The sequence below is a fragment of the Sminthopsis crassicaudata genome, chromosome 3 (assembly GCF_048593235.1).
Source record: "Sminthopsis crassicaudata isolate SCR6 chromosome 3, ASM4859323v1, whole genome shotgun sequence".
NCBI classification, from domain to species: domain Eukaryota; kingdom Metazoa; phylum Chordata; class Mammalia; order Dasyuromorphia; family Dasyuridae; genus Sminthopsis; species Sminthopsis crassicaudata.
This window is the reverse complement of record NC_133619.1, coordinates 319,098,972-319,114,540: the sequence shown is the minus strand read 5'-3', so window position 1 is coordinate 319,114,540 and position 15,569 is coordinate 319,098,972. Positions and strand designations below refer to the sequence as shown.

Below are 15,569 nucleotides of genomic sequence, written 5' to 3'. Positions count from 1 at the left end.
AAATTGCTCTCCAGAAATGTTGGAACAGTTTACAATTTCACCAATGGTTTATTAGCATCCTAATTTTTCCCATATTCTCTCCAACATTTATCATTTTCCTTTTTTCATATTAGTCAATTTTATACATGTGAGAGTTGTTTTATTTGCATTTCATAGCAAGTTTTTTAAGTTCATGAAAGAAGAAAAGTTTAAGGTGATGGGGAGATAAAAAGATGCCATTTGTAAGGTTCTCATGAATCTTAAAGGAAGAGAATTTGTTGAATGATAGTGACAGAGGAACTAGAAGTGACAATAAGGGTCTAGTATTATGTTTCTTCCTTTCCAAAATGTTTCCTCTCCTCTAGAGTTACTCCTCCTTATCAAGTACTTCAACCACTTAAGTACTAGGCAGGTAGATAAAAGATGACAAGTTTCCTGAAGCATGAGAAGATAGAAAGAGTAGGAAATAAAGAAATCTAGGCATTTGTTAATAATATCTTTAAGAAGCTATAATATATAATAAGATATATAATAATATACTATATTATATATAATATATACAACTATTATGTATAATATAATGTAATAAGCTTTTAATATTTGTTAATAAGGCCTTAATGGAATAGGAGGGCAGAAAATGATATGGATAGTGGAGGGGTAGTACTGAAAGAAATAAGGAGAAGAGCATGAAAAGATAGGATGGGGAGAGGATATCTAGCAGATGTTGACTCTGGAATAAGAGCAAAGATAGCTCTGGATAAAAGAAAAAAGAGTTGGAAATTTTTCTACCATATAATGGGAAAAATGACTGAACATGGAGAAAATATAGTTCCTCACTGTCACTTGATTTCCAAAGGCCCTATATGTCATAGTTCTAAGATCCAGGTGGTTGAAAATAAACAAATTAAAAACAAGTTGGATTAGGTCCCTGGGGACTTGGCTGAACTCATGCCATATAGCTATTCTGTATCTTCATCCCAAAATAGCAGGGGATAGGGTCCATCTATAACATGCTTTATAAGTGTCCAGTCTCTCACCTCTTGATCTTTGAGTCCATAGGATATGTGTGTATAATTCACAAATAATATATATTATATTAATATATTCTAATCCATGGTTGCTTTTGCAAATAATCTCATTCCATTTGATAAGTAAACCAGATGTTTTCTGGTTAAACACTTTCTGGGCTCTTTTGATATTCTTATTGTAACAATTAGTTCACATTAATTAAACTTCTTTGTAAAATTACAGTAGTTGGTATTGATGTCAGTTCTGTTATCTCTTTTCCATTTTTCCTTTTTTACATATGTCTTGTAAGTTTGAAAGAGATTTTGTTTATCACTTCCTTTTGGTTTTTGTTTTTGCTTCATGGAAAAATGCTCATGATTTTGTCCATTTACTTGATCAAAAAGCATGCTACTTTTTGGGTACTATTGTATCATAGTTTCCTAAGTAAAACTTTAGGTTATTTATAATTAAAGAGAATATCATTTTCTCTTTGTTGATGTTTGTGCCTTTAATTTCAAACTCTCATTTTGTGGCTATTTCTAGAATTTTTAGAACTCTGTTAAATTATCAATGGGAAAGAGAGCATCTTTACTTTATCCATGCATTTCCTTGAAAGACTTCTAGTATTTATCCATGTCAATTTATCACATTAAAAATAGCCTTAATGTGCATGGTACAATGGATAGTGTGCAGAATCTGGAGCCAGAGAACCAGTTTGAAGCTGAAGCTGAACTCTTTCACTTACTCCATGAATAACAATAGATAAGTTTTTACTTCTTTGGTCATCTGTAAAATGATGTGGTTAAATTCAAGGATGGCTAAAGTCCCTTCTCATCCTAAATCCTATAATCCTATGTTTTCAGGATTTGTAGTATAAATGAATTGGGTACTTATTTTTTAAAAAGTCTTCTCTGCATTTTTGGTATAATCATGTACTGTTCATTGATTATTCTTCATTTGATTAATTTTGTCAACATTTTCCTGATGTTTACCCATCATTTTCCCTAGTATAAATTCACTTAGGTTAGAGTGAATCTTTTTTTTAGAAACATGAATTAATGCAATTGTTTTGCTAGAATGTTTAGCATAATGAGAAAACAATAAAAGCTTTAGTTTTAAAAAGAGACATTAATTTACATTTCATTCAATTCATCAGTTTTTAGGGGGAAAAAACTTGTCTTTCCTATTTAACTTTTCTTTTTCCACTATTTTTTCATCTTTTCTCAATTTTAGATCAGAGAACTTATTATTACATTTGATGCAGAATTTCGTCTTCTGAGGCACCAGAAACTTAAATTAGATATTCAGATGAAGTTAGCCGACCTGCACCATATAACATTATTTCAAGAAATGCTTCTCCTCAAGAACTTTGAAAAACAAGAGAACATACTTCAAGAACGTGTCAATTCATTGGACAGAGAACAACAGGACATGAAAGTATGTATGCTTTTTTATACTTTATGAAAATATGTATACTTTAAGGAATTTAGTTTGATAGTACTGTGTTAAAACCCCTGATCAACTAGGAATGGATAATCCAAATATTTTTATTTTCTTGTTTTCCCCTTTATTTCTCTTGACTTCCCCTTTCCTTCTTTCCCTTCTCTATCTACTCCGTTTTTTTCCTTCCCATCTTCTTTTCTCCTTCCCATCTTTATGTATCATTCTCCTTAATTATTATACTTTGATTATTTTGGAGAGATAACTATTCAAATAACAGGTCAAACTCCTATCCAATACTCCAACTCTAATTCTTGATATATCAGAAACACATAAATCTATTAATAAAACCATTTAATTAATATATGAAACCATATGAATAATAAGAAAGTGAAACAAGTAGTCAAAATATTTTTCATATTCCAATACAAATTTCCTGCATCTCTGGGGGATTTTTAATATAATTCCCCCTGATTCATTTTTTAGCTCTCCAGCATTTTAAAAAAGCACAGCCATGTGGTTGTGCCAGCTAGTCGGCATCGTTTATGGTCGGAACTACGACGGTATCTGATTGTCTTCGAACCTCCGACTTTCGTTCTTGATTAATGAAAACATTCTTGGCAAATGCTTTCGCTCTGGTCCATCTTGAGCCAGTCCAAGAATTTCACCTCTAGCTGCACAATACGAATGCCCCTGGCCTTCCCTCTTAATCATGGCCCCAGTTCCAAAAACCAACAAAATAGAACTGGGGTCCTATTCCGTTATTCCTAGCTGGGGTATCCAGGCGACTCGGGCCTGCTTTGAACACTCTAATTTTTTCAAAGTAAACATCCCTAGCACGGGACGCATCCAGTGTAAAGTGGTGTGTTTCTTGGAAGAGGTATGGGGAATAGATATCTGTTGAACTGATCTTTGTTGAAATGGACAAATGAAGGTTGAAGATGCAAGTCACAAAAAGTTAATTGTATAAATATAACAAACCAACAGAAATACAAACGTGGATAGGGAGAGGAAGAAAGCAGGGGAGAGGATAATACCAGGTAAGGGATAGTCATGAGCAAAACAAACAACCTGATTCTTAAGAGAAGATTAAAAGGAAAAAAAAAGGAGATGTTCATCTATTGAGAAATGGCTGAACCAACGTAGTATTTGTAGTGAGATATTATTACTCTGTAAGATGAAGAAAGGGAATTCCAGAAAATTCTGGGTAGTATGAACAACAGCAGAAGTGACCAGAACAAGGAGAACAATTTATTCAAAGATAATAAATAGCATTGTAATAAACAACAACAACCAAACTGAAAGATTTAAAAGTTGTGATTACTGCAATGTTCCTCCAAAGGACCTGTGAGGAAGAGATATATTACCCATCTCTTGACAGAGAGGTGAAGGACACATGGTGCTGAAAGAGACATACTTTTTTGGGATATCACTCCTATGTGGACTCATTTTGATTGGCTATACTTATTACAAGTGGCTATACTTATTACAAGTGCCTTTCCCCCTTTCTTCCATTATTAATTTTTAGGGGGAAAATAACTGTAAAGAAAGGAGAGGTTAGCAGTAATTAAATTCACAAAAAGTCAATCAACAAGTACCCAACTTACTATGGTTGAATTATTGTGCAAAGCACTGACTATACAAAGACAAAAAATAGTCTTAGCTCTCAAAGCTCTTTCAATCTAATGAAGATAAGGGAAGAAACATTAAAATATTTTTAAAAATTTACTGAAAGGAAGAGAAGGAAGTTCAGAAGGAAGCCCAGACAAGCAGAACAATTTTGAAAGTAATGTGGAATTCTAATACACACACATATTTTAAAAGTAGACAGTACAAGATGAAGATTTACTCTTTAATATAAAGTCTTCTTTTTGTGTCCTGATATGAAAACTATTATTATTATTATTATTACTTAGTGTTTAAATTCAGAATAAAATATTTAAAGAAAAGGAGATATTTATTTTTTAAACAAATGTAACATAACTTGATCCAAATTTGTGCTGTGCTCTTCCACATAGTTCCTTTGAAGAGCTAGCTATAGCTGTATTTCAACAATACTGCTTTTGCACTTGTGAACACTTGTAAGACCTTTTAAATTTGCTTTCAGAACTGGTTATGAATTACATAGAAAAATAAGCCTCTGGCTTTATTTTTCACACTTGTTAATAATCAACACTCTAGACCTATTTTAAAACTAATATGTGGCATTTTGGTGGGAAACAATCACATAAAAGAAGCATAAACTTCTTTAAATATGTAAGGGAGTCTTTTTCTCCCTGAGAGGTTGCATAGCATAGTGGCCTAGAGTTCTGAGTTAAGAAGACCTCAGTGCAAGTTCTGCTCATGATATATATTAGCTGTGGGACTCAAAGCAAAATACCTAATAGCTTGGTGTCCTTGGAAACTCTTAAGATGGTCAGCTGCAGCTTTTAATTGGGAGGAGTTCCTATGCTAGGAGTTTTCCAGTGCTGATGAGATCATAGATCTGGATTGAAACCAAAATACTAAGCAACTAATAAATAACAAATATCCCTCTCACACTGAGGGAGTTAGGGGTATGACATCCCTTTGATCTGGAAAATCCAAGTATATTTTTTTGGCCCTCCCTTTGAATTAGAGATGTCTGAATTTTTCTTTTTCTTTATGGGGTACTTAGAGTAATAAAATATATTATACAATACTATACATGTATTTTATGCATTTCTGAGTTTCTAAATCTTTCTTATGTCATCTCTGGTCTTCACATGTCATCTGCAGCTTTCACAAAACTGCCCCAAAATTTCCATTTAATTTCTTGTGTCAAACAGGATCTATTGAAACCACGATGGGTAAAGTCATGATAACTATAGATAAATAGATAAAGAAATGAACAAATAAATAGATAAATGAATAGATGACTATAAAATTCCCACTGAAATTTGTAATACATGTGTCCCAAGTAACAAGCACCAGTATTTGGCCTTGACAGAGTAAAATTTTATTTTGGTTCTTTTTTGTTTTGTTTTGTTTTGCTTTGTTTTGCTTTGTTTCTGTTGTTGTTTAGTGGAAAATAAATGAAAACCTTGCAGAGATGGAAAACAGAAAGAATGAAATTAACAGACTTCAGGATCAAGAAAAGGCAATTTATGCCAATTTCCAGGCAACTCTTGGAGAAAATAACAAATTTGCAAATTTCCTCTTGAAAGTGTTGAAGAAGAATATTAAGCGTGTAAAGAAAAAAGAAGTGGAAGGAGAGGAGGGTTTGTATCAATCCTTTATAGACTCTTATAGTCCAACATCTTCCCTTTAAAAATATTCTTATTTCTGTTGATATTTTTGAATTTTATATCATAGTGACTTCTGAATTTATATCTTCCCACTCTCCTATGCAGTGAACCATTCCTTCTTACAAAGAATAAAAAAGAAAAGGACAAATAGTTCAGTAAAACCAATCAACACAATGGCTTGGCCTACAATATAGTTAACATTCCACGTTCATTGTCAATCTCCCAACTCCGCAAAAAAAAGGGAGAGGGAAGATGTACATTTTCTACATTCTTCCTTGGTGATATTTTAATAACTCAGCATTTTCTTTTTCGTTACCTTTACACCATAATTGTCATTGTATGTATTATTTTTTTTTCAGATTCTGTTTATGTCACCCATTCCTACCCCCTGCCCTGTGCTTCTCTGATTATTTCATGTTCATTTCTTACCCTTGCAATAAAGGTGATAGAGTAGATAGAGTACTACGCTTGGAGTCAGGAAGACGCAAGCTCAAATCTGGCCTTAGACTTACTAGTTATATGACCCAGGACAAGTCACTTAATCCAATCTGCCTCAGTTTCCTCATCTGTAAATGAATTATAGGAAATGGCAAACCACTCCAGTATCTTTGCCAAAAAAGTCCCAAATGGGGTCACAAAGAGTCAAACGACTGAACAACAACACTATAATATCCCATTAATTTTATGCACTATGATTTTTCTTTAGCCATTCTTCCATTGTTGAGCAATTGCATTTCCAGTTTTTTTGCTGCTATGATTATTTCGATATGTGGGAGAACCTTTCCATCTTTGATATCCTTATGGTACATGCCTAAGACTAGGATCTCTGGCTATAAGGACACCTCAGACATTCCCCTCCCAACCCTCCCATCCCCACCCCCAAATTTTTTCCAGAATGATTGGTCTTATTCATAACTCCACCAACACTGAATTAGGGTAGTAGCTATCTTATATTAGAAAGTAACAAAAGCATAAAATTAACAGAAGATGTTCCTTTTTTTTTTATCACACACGCTTATGCAGATTAGCAGAGTGGAAAATATATTAGATCTGGAGATAAAAGAACCCCAGATTGATCATTCCCTATATGAGAGATCTTGACTGTTACTTTACTTATCCAGTCCTTATCTTCTCCCTTGTAAAACACAAATACTTCACAGAGTCATCTATAGAAAATGTATATATAGAAAAAATATAAATATTATATAAATATATAAATATGACTATGAAATATTAATATACAATTTAACAATGATATGAATTATATTGTAAGAGAGGAAAGGAATTCAGACATTTTCACAATAGTCCTAAAAGATAGGTGCTGTTTTTATCCCCACATTATAAATAAGAAGCTGAGGCTGTGAGGGGGTGACTTTTGCAGTACTACAGCTAGTAAGCAACTGAGATGGGATTTGAACTTATAACCTCCTGATTTCCAAGACCACTACTCTATCTACCAAAAGCTGCTTCCCATTATAATACTGAAGCACACCCCACCTGATTTCTCAGGTCCAAGTTACTTGAATACAATCAATAATAAATCATGAACTTTTTTATCAAAAGGAAGGACGTAATCAGACACTCCTATCAAGCAATTCAATTTTGTTTTATTCTGCATCTGATTCCTGTTACTAAGCCTTGGGATTTTTATCTTGACCTGCATTTTGACCATCTTTTATTGTTGTTATCCTGAATTGACACTGCCCCTCATCCTTATCCCTCCTTAATTTTGATTACTTACTATGACTCTGATGAAGCATCTGAAGTAGCATGAAGCCATTTGGTTAGAATGCTGGGTTTGGAATCAGGAATACTCTATTCAAACTGCTTTGGAAACCTATTAGTTATGTGAGACTGAGCAAGTCAACTAACCTTTTCTTGAGCCTCAGAATTCTCATGGATAAAACCGATATAATCAGAACACTTACCTCAAAAGGCTGTTTTGAGGAACAAGTGAAATAATGACTGTAAAAGTTTGTCAATCTATTGTTTGACACACATTCACTATAGATAGTTAATAAAATTAATTTATTTTTATTGTGACATATGTAATAATAATAACTATTATTATGTCATAGTTCTTGATTGCCTGCTAATGGTTACTTTTGGAGCAACTTTATTTATTTAAATATTGTCAAAAATGCTTGGAACTGAAGCTATGAATTCTGCTGAAATGAATAGTTCAGATTTCATAAGATAGGCACAAGTCATTGATCCTGACAGAGACAATTTAAAAGTGGTGTTTCTAGAGAGTATTCTGGCATTTATGCTTAGAATAGAATGGTGCCTGAAGAGGCTGATAATATTATTCTTACAAATAAAATAGAGAACTAGCCAATGAATGCTTATGGCTCATCTCTTTTAGGAAATCTTTGATACTACCATTGGTTTATATAGGAGACACAAAGGGCATGCCCAAGACTTTCAGCCTATCTGAATATATTTCCTGTCACACCTATAGAAGTTTCCAGGCCTTGTTTACAGCCTAGTGAATAGGCAAGTGAATAATCCTAGTGAATAATCCAAATGTGTGTTAGGTGATTCAGTAGACAAAGCACTGGACATACACTTAGGAAGAACTCAGTTCTTATCATACCTCAGTTCATATCATAAGCACTTGCTGACTGTGTGACCTGAACCAAATCATATAATCTTTGTCTATTTCAGTTTCCTTTTTTGCAAAATGGGCATTTTAATAATTGTGAGGGTAAAATGAAATATTTGTAAGGGATTTTACAAACTCTAAAGAACTACAAAATACTAGGTTTTGTTATTGTTATTAATAAAATATCATGACACATCTTGACACATTTTAACTGGGGTGAAGTGATTTGATTTGACTAATTAATCCTAATCTTACATAAACAAGAATAATGAATCAGTCTATTAATTTTACTTTCATTTAATTTAGGGGACAAAATAGGGATAAATGAATGAAAATACTTTGTATTGGTTTTTAAAATTTATTTTCTTAAATTCAAGGAATAGACTAGGCTTTTAAACTCTCCTTTGTAGTTGTTCCTAACATGTCTGTTTTAAACTTGCTTTTAATAAAAATATATTTCTATTTCAGAAGAAGAAGAGAGTAGTGCAGAAGACAGTGATGAGGAGTCCAGCTTTGAAAGTAGTGAGGAGGAATCAGAATCAGAAGATGAAGCTTTTGATGAAAACATAGGTTTAGCAAGTAAGTTATACCATATTAATTCCCATATTGTAATATGGTTGCATCGTACTAATTAAATAAAGCAATTGTAGTCTGACCATATAATTCAACAGTTATTTTTAAGATAATAGCTAATAGATCTATGTGTCCCAGCTGATAAGTGATGGAAAGCTTTCCTGTAATGACCTCCCAAGCAGGCAGAAAGCTAGGGAATGTCAGCTGAATCACTCCCAGAAAAGTCTCAGTCAGTCTAAAGTTATTATTATTCATTGCAAAGCAATATTTTCAAAATTTTCATATGTTTCATCTAGGATGTCCCAAAAGTTTAGTATACTTTTAAGAGATTAAACCTTAAACTTAACTAATATTCTTGGGACATTTTATATAAGTTTCTAATAAATAGTCCTCAGAAAATAAAGGTTATCTGTATTTTCACGTGGATGAGGGGTAATACAACTGTTATTATTGTCTATGCTAGGAGTGACTGTAGTAGAATGAGCGGCAGGTCATTAAATGGAATTTCAAATTTCAAAAAGGGCTAGATTCCTAGAACTTTTGAATTCTATATCAAATAAGCCATCTTATGTACCTTTGTGTCTCAGATTGTGACCCAGCCCTTTATGAAATGACTCTTCAGCTTCGAGAAAAAAAAGGCTAGATATTGAAGAGGCCTTAACTGATGAGAAGAAAACACTTGAAAATCTCAGAAAAGAATATGAAGCAATGGGCAAAAAAGTACCGTGTCTTCTCAACTTCTCCAACCTCCCTTCTGATTATAGAGTAGCTCTTACCTTATTGCCATGGTAGCCTTTATCCCTACAAATTTTAGGTTTTAGATATTACTTATTTCATAGGAAAAAAAAAGTTTTAAGGACAATCAGAGTCAGGTAATTGGGTGGACTTTCTTTCTTCCTACTTTTCTTTTCTTTTCTTTTCCTTCCTTCCTTCCTTCCTTCCTTCCTTCCTTCCCTTCCTTCCTTCTTCCTTCCTTTCTTCTTCCTTCCTTCCTTCCTTCCTTTCTTTCTTCCTTCCTTCCTTCCTTCCTCCTTTTCTTCCTCCTCCCTTCCTGTTTTCTTTCTTTCTTTCTTTCTTTTCTTTCTTTCTTTCTTTCTTTCTTTCTTTCTTTCTTTCTTCTTCTTTCTTTCTTCTTCTTTCTTTCTTTCTTCTTTCTTTCTTTCTTTCTTCTTCTTTCTTTCTTCTTTCTTTCTTTCTTTCTTTCTTTCTTTCTTTCTTTCTTTCTTTCTTTCTTTCTTTCTTTCTTCCTTCTTCTTCCTCCTTCCTTCCTTCCTTCCTTCCTTCCTTCTTCCTTCCCTCCTTCTTCTTCTTTCTTCTTCTTCCTTCTTCTGTCTTTCTTTCTTTCTTTCTTTCTTTCTTCTTTCTTTCTTCTTTCTTTCTTTCTTTCTTCTTTCTTCTTTCTTTTCTTTCTTTTCTTTTTTCTTTCTTTCTTTCTTTTTCCTTTCTTTCTTCTTTCTTTCTTTCTTTCTTCTTTCTTTCTTCTTCTTTCTTCTTTCTCTTCTCTTTCTTTCTTTCTTTCTTTCTTTCTTTCTTTCTTTCTTTCTTTCTTTCTTTCTTCTTTCTCTTCTTTCTTTCTTTCTCTTCTTTCTTTCTTTCTTTCTTTCTTCTTTCTTTTCTCTACAGAAGACTAGTATGATGGTTAACTAACTTTGTTCTCTCCCTCCTCATTTCCCTTTGATTAGTTCTGAAACGACCCCATTTCAACTTTATTCATATTCAGGTTTCTTTTTAGAAGAAGTTGCATCTCCGTTTCCAAAGGGGATATTATTTGAAAACTGCATGTCTTGCAAAAGATGAAGAATGTGCATTTTAATTCATCTTTTGAATTCCAAGTTTTGTTCTTCCCTGATAGAATCATATTTTCTGTTGGTCATTTCCTTCTAAGTTACAAATTAATTGAGTGTTATTGACCCAAATTAAACAATGCAGTAAGTGTCCCACAGAGATTTTTTTCACCTTGATGTTACTCATGTGGGGGGGGGCAGGGAGAGAGAGACTATACATTTATTAAGAATCAACAACCCTGGAGGGTAGGTGGTATTATTATCTCCATTTTACATTAGAGGAAACTGAGGCAAGCATAAGTTAAGTGACTTGTCCAGAGTAACACCAATGATAAGTGTCTTAAGACCACATTTGAACTCAGGTCTTCCTGACTCTAGGCCCACCAAGAAAGTCCAGAGGACCTTTAGAACTTCCCTAATCCCTGATTGATGCTTCTAAGAACTGCAGGATGTTCATAGATCTCTGGGGCATATGGATAAGAATAAAGAAGTATACATCAGAACTTTTTTTCAGACTATCAAATGGTAACCTCCAAACAGAAGAACACCAGTAAAGTTGACATATTCTTATCAGTCCTCTTTGATGGCCTGTTTATGAAATGCAGGATGACTTCTCTCAGAGGCAGCTAGTTGATAGAATTGTCCTTGGAATCAGGAAGACCTGAGTTGAAATTTTGCCTTAGATGCTTAATAGCTATTTAACAAGCCACTTTATGTCTTTTACTCTGTTTCCTCATCTATGAGTAAAGATAATGTCAACCAAGCCACAGAGTTGTTGGGAGAATCAGTTAATGCATATAAAATAAAGGTTTAAACAATGTATAAATAATAGGAGTTGTTAGCTTTCACTCATGATTTATTTCAGGCATGGTGACTTTCCACAGGTAAAAGTAGTGGCAGCCAATCTGGTAACAGCAGAAGATGCGCTTGAGGCTTATCAGCGGGAGAAGCAGCAGAGACTGAATGAACTGCTTGTGGTGATACCTCTAAAGTTACACCAGGTAATGGGCTACCCAGTTACAAGGAAGGAAGGGAGGGAGAAGGGAGGAAGGGAGGATGGGAGGAAGGGAGGAAGGGAGGGAGGAAATCCACCCAATTATTGACTCTGATTGTCCTTAATACTTTTTTCTTCTATGAAAAGTTTGGGCTTGCATCTGTACTCTGAGCACAATAAACTCAAGCTATTTCAGAAAGAGAGTCAGAGGACACTAAAGGGAACACATCCCTACATTTCTGAGAATTCCAAGTTTGTTAGGATCAAATTCAGTTTGATTCTATACGTGTTTATCAAGTGCCTACTTTGGGGAGAGCAGCATATCATAAGTGGGAAAGAGGGTCAGCATGTGAGTCCGAAAGAACTTGAGGTCAGATCCTTTGTCTGGCATGCAGGTGGTATGACTGTGGTTGATCACCTAAAGTCACAGTAGTCCCAAGAAATTTCCTTAAAATAGAAGTTTCATAAAAGTTTTCAGTCTGTATTAGAGGAAGTTTCCACATTTGGAATCCTCACCGTTATAAAAGTCTTGACTCTCTAAGAAATATACGTGATACTATACTGAACAAAGAGATGCAAAGATGAAAAATACTACATTCCATTCCTGACAAGAAGTTCTAACAACATGAGGAAGATAGGGCATAAGACCAAGTGAGCATATGTAAGTAAAAGGTAGTGAGGTAAAGTGGGAAGTGGAGGTGGTCAAAGTATCCTTGAGAACTCAAAGCTTTGTGATGATTATTAAAATGATCTGGTACTGGGTAAGAAACAGATGGGTGAACTAGTTGAATAGATTAGGTAACACAATAAGCAGTAGTAAGTGACTAGCAAATATCTAGTGTTTTGTAAGCCCTAAGGGCCAAGATTTTGGACAAGTACTCATTATTTAACAAAATTTGTTGGGAAAACGGGAAAGCTGTTTGGCAAGAAACTAAGCATAGACCAACATTTCACTCCTTTATAAAATCAAACAGGGTGATATCGTGAGCAAGTTAGGGGAACATAGAAGATCTTATCTGTCAGACTTAGGATAAGGGGAAAATTTATGACAAGACAAGAAGCAGAGAGCATTATGTAAAATAAAATGGATAATTTTGATTACATTAAATTAAAAGGGTTTTGCATAAACAAATCCAATGTCATCCAATTCAAGATTAGACAAAGTAGGAAACTGGGAAGGGAAAGGAATTTACAGTAAGTTTTTTCTAATAAAGGCCTCATTTCTCAAGTAAATAAAGAACTAAGTTAAATATATAAGAATATAGACATTTCCCAATTGATACATGGTCAAAGTATATGAATAGGCAGTTTCTAGAAAATCAAAGCTATATATCATATGAAAAACCTCTAAATCACTATTGATTAGAGAAGTGCAAAGTAAAACAACTTTGAGGTGCCATTTCATATCTATCAATCAGTTTAGCTAATAAGACAGAAAGAAAATGATAAATGTTGGTGGTAAAAAATTAAAATGCTGATGGTGGAGTTGTGATCTGATCAATAAGTTCTAGAAAGCAATATAGAACTATGCCCAAAAGTCAATAAAACTATGCATACACCTAAACCCATCAATAGCATTATCAGATCTATATCCCAAAAAGGTCAAAATTTAAAAAAAGACCTGTATGCACAAAACATTTGTTTGATGACAAAAAAATTGAAAATTAAAGGGATGCCCATCAATTAAGGAATGGCTGAACAAGTTGTGGCATATGATTTTGATGGGATACTTTTGTGCTATAAAAAAATGATGCTAAGGATGCTTTGAGAAAAAAACCCTGAAAAACTTATATAAACAGATGCAAATTGAAGTGAATAGAAGCAGAAGATTATTGTATGCAGTAACAGCTATATTGTATGATGTTCATCTGTGAATGACTTAGCTATTCTTAGCAATATAATAATCCAAGATAGTTCTGAAAGACATATGATGAAAAATGTTATCATCTCCAGAGAAAGAACTTAGGAAGTCTCAATACAAAATGAAGCATACTTTAAAAAAACTTTATTTTTCTTATTTATTTATTCATTCACTTATCCATCCATTTGTTTGTTTATTTAGGTTTGTGTTTTCTTTTGCAACGTGGCTAATATGAAAATATTTTTCATGATTGCACATGTAATCTTCCACAAGAGGGGAGAATGGAAAGAGAAAGGGAGGCAATTTGGAACTCAGAATTTAAAAAAAAAAGTTAAAAATTGTTTTTATTTTATTGGAAAAACAAACAAATAACTAATTGCTTTGGAAATCAACTCACTCTGCTTTTGGTTAGTTCTGCCACTGGAGGGCATCAAGGGAAGGCAAGATGGTTGTCAAGTATTCATGTTTTAGGGTTTATCCTAGATAAATTTCAAGAATCTTCCCAGTGCTGAGATTCTATGGTGGGATGGTAGAAAGGGCACTGGATTTAGAATTAGGAGTTCAAATACTGTCTCTAATACTTAGTTGAAGTACAACCTTTAATCCCTCTGTAGGCTAAGCCACTTTATTTGGGAAATGGAAATTTAAATAATGCTTACATTAACAGTCTCAAAGGTTCTTGTAATCAAATTAGTAAAAAGATAACAAACACTTGGTAAACCAAAAAGTGTTATATAATTATTGTAATTATTAGAATAGAGGGTGCAATAAATTTGATTTGAGACAGAATGGTCTGTAGCAACCAACCTCTTAGCTCATTTCTTTCAGGTATCTATGCACCTGAATGAAAAAGACTAAGGCTGGAATCAGTTTATATATTTTTAAAACATTAAAATCACATCATAAATCAATGTTTCTAATGTCCTGTTATTAAGAATAGGATTGTTTATTATATCTGTTTTATTGAACATAATAAACACTGTCTTTTGCCATCTGTCAGCCACTTATAAAGCAGTCACTAGGAGAAGTTATGCCCAAATTACTTGTGATGCCCTCTTAAGGTGAGCCATTTCAATTCTGAGGATGCTATGGCTTTCATTTTACATATCATCTTCAGTAAAGCCATAAAACAAATCCTCTCTTTTTTTCCCTGCCAGGAATCCCTTTCCGCTCCTTCCTTCCTCCCTCCCTTCCTTCCTTCCTTCCTTCCTTCCTTCCTTCCTTCCTTCCTTCCTTCCTTCCTTCCTTCCTTCCTTCCTTCCTTCCTTCCTTCCTTCCTTCCTTCCTTCCTTCCTCCCTTCCTCCCTTCCTTCCTTCCTTCCTTCCTTCCTTCCTTCCTTCCTTCCTTCCTTCCTTCCTTCCTTCCTTCCTTCCTCCCTTCCTCCCTTCCTTCCTTCCTTCCTCCCTTCCTCCCTCCATCCCTCCCTCCCTCCCTTCCTCCCTTCCTTCCTTCCTTCCTCCCTTCCTCCCTCCATCCCTCCCTCCCTCCTTCCCTCCCTCCTTCCTTCCTTCCTTCCTTTTCTGCCTTCCTTCCTTCCTTCCTTCCTTCCTTCCTTCCTTCCTTCCTTCCTTCCTTCCTTCCTTCCTTCCTTCCTTTTCTGCCTTCCTTCCTTCCTTCCTTCCTTTTCTGCCTGCCTTCCTTCCTTCCTTCCTTCCTTCCTTCCTTCCTTTTCTGCCTTCCTTCCTTCCTTCCTTTCTGCCTTCCTTCCTTTTCTGCCTTCTTCCTTCCTTCCTTTTCTGCCTTCCTTCCTTCCTTCCTTTCTTCCTTCCTTCTTTCATTCTTTCCTTCCTCCCTCCCTTTCTCCCTCCCTCTTTTACTTTCCTCCTTCTCTTGCCTCCCTCTCTCTCTTTCTATTCAATCTTTCTCTCCTTCTCCCAACTCCCACCATCTCTGTCTTCACTAAAATTGGCTTTAAACTGCATTAAACTAAGAGCTAGACTTTAAGATCATGACATACAAAATTTATCATAACTTAGTAATAATTTATTCTGTCAAAATAGAATTTTATTTTTGAAGAAACAGGCTTAAATAATGTATATTTGAGTAGTTCTGGTTACC

General features: G+C 34.4%; 1 protein-coding gene across 1 annotated transcript in view; it reads left to right on the top strand.

The window, feature by feature from the left end:
* Positions 1-15,569, top strand: part of CFAP44 (cilia and flagella associated protein 44) — a 136,356-nt gene that overhangs the window by 107,018 nt on the left and 13,769 nt on the right. Inside the window, 6 exon segments of the mRNA XM_074301195.1 lie at positions 2,221-2,424; positions 5,471-5,666; positions 8,767-8,877; positions 9,459-9,502; positions 9,505-9,591; positions 11,540-11,656. Coding sequence (XP_074157296.1) covers positions 2,221-2,424; positions 5,471-5,666; positions 8,767-8,877; positions 9,459-9,502; positions 9,505-9,591; positions 11,540-11,656 — 759 coding nt within the window.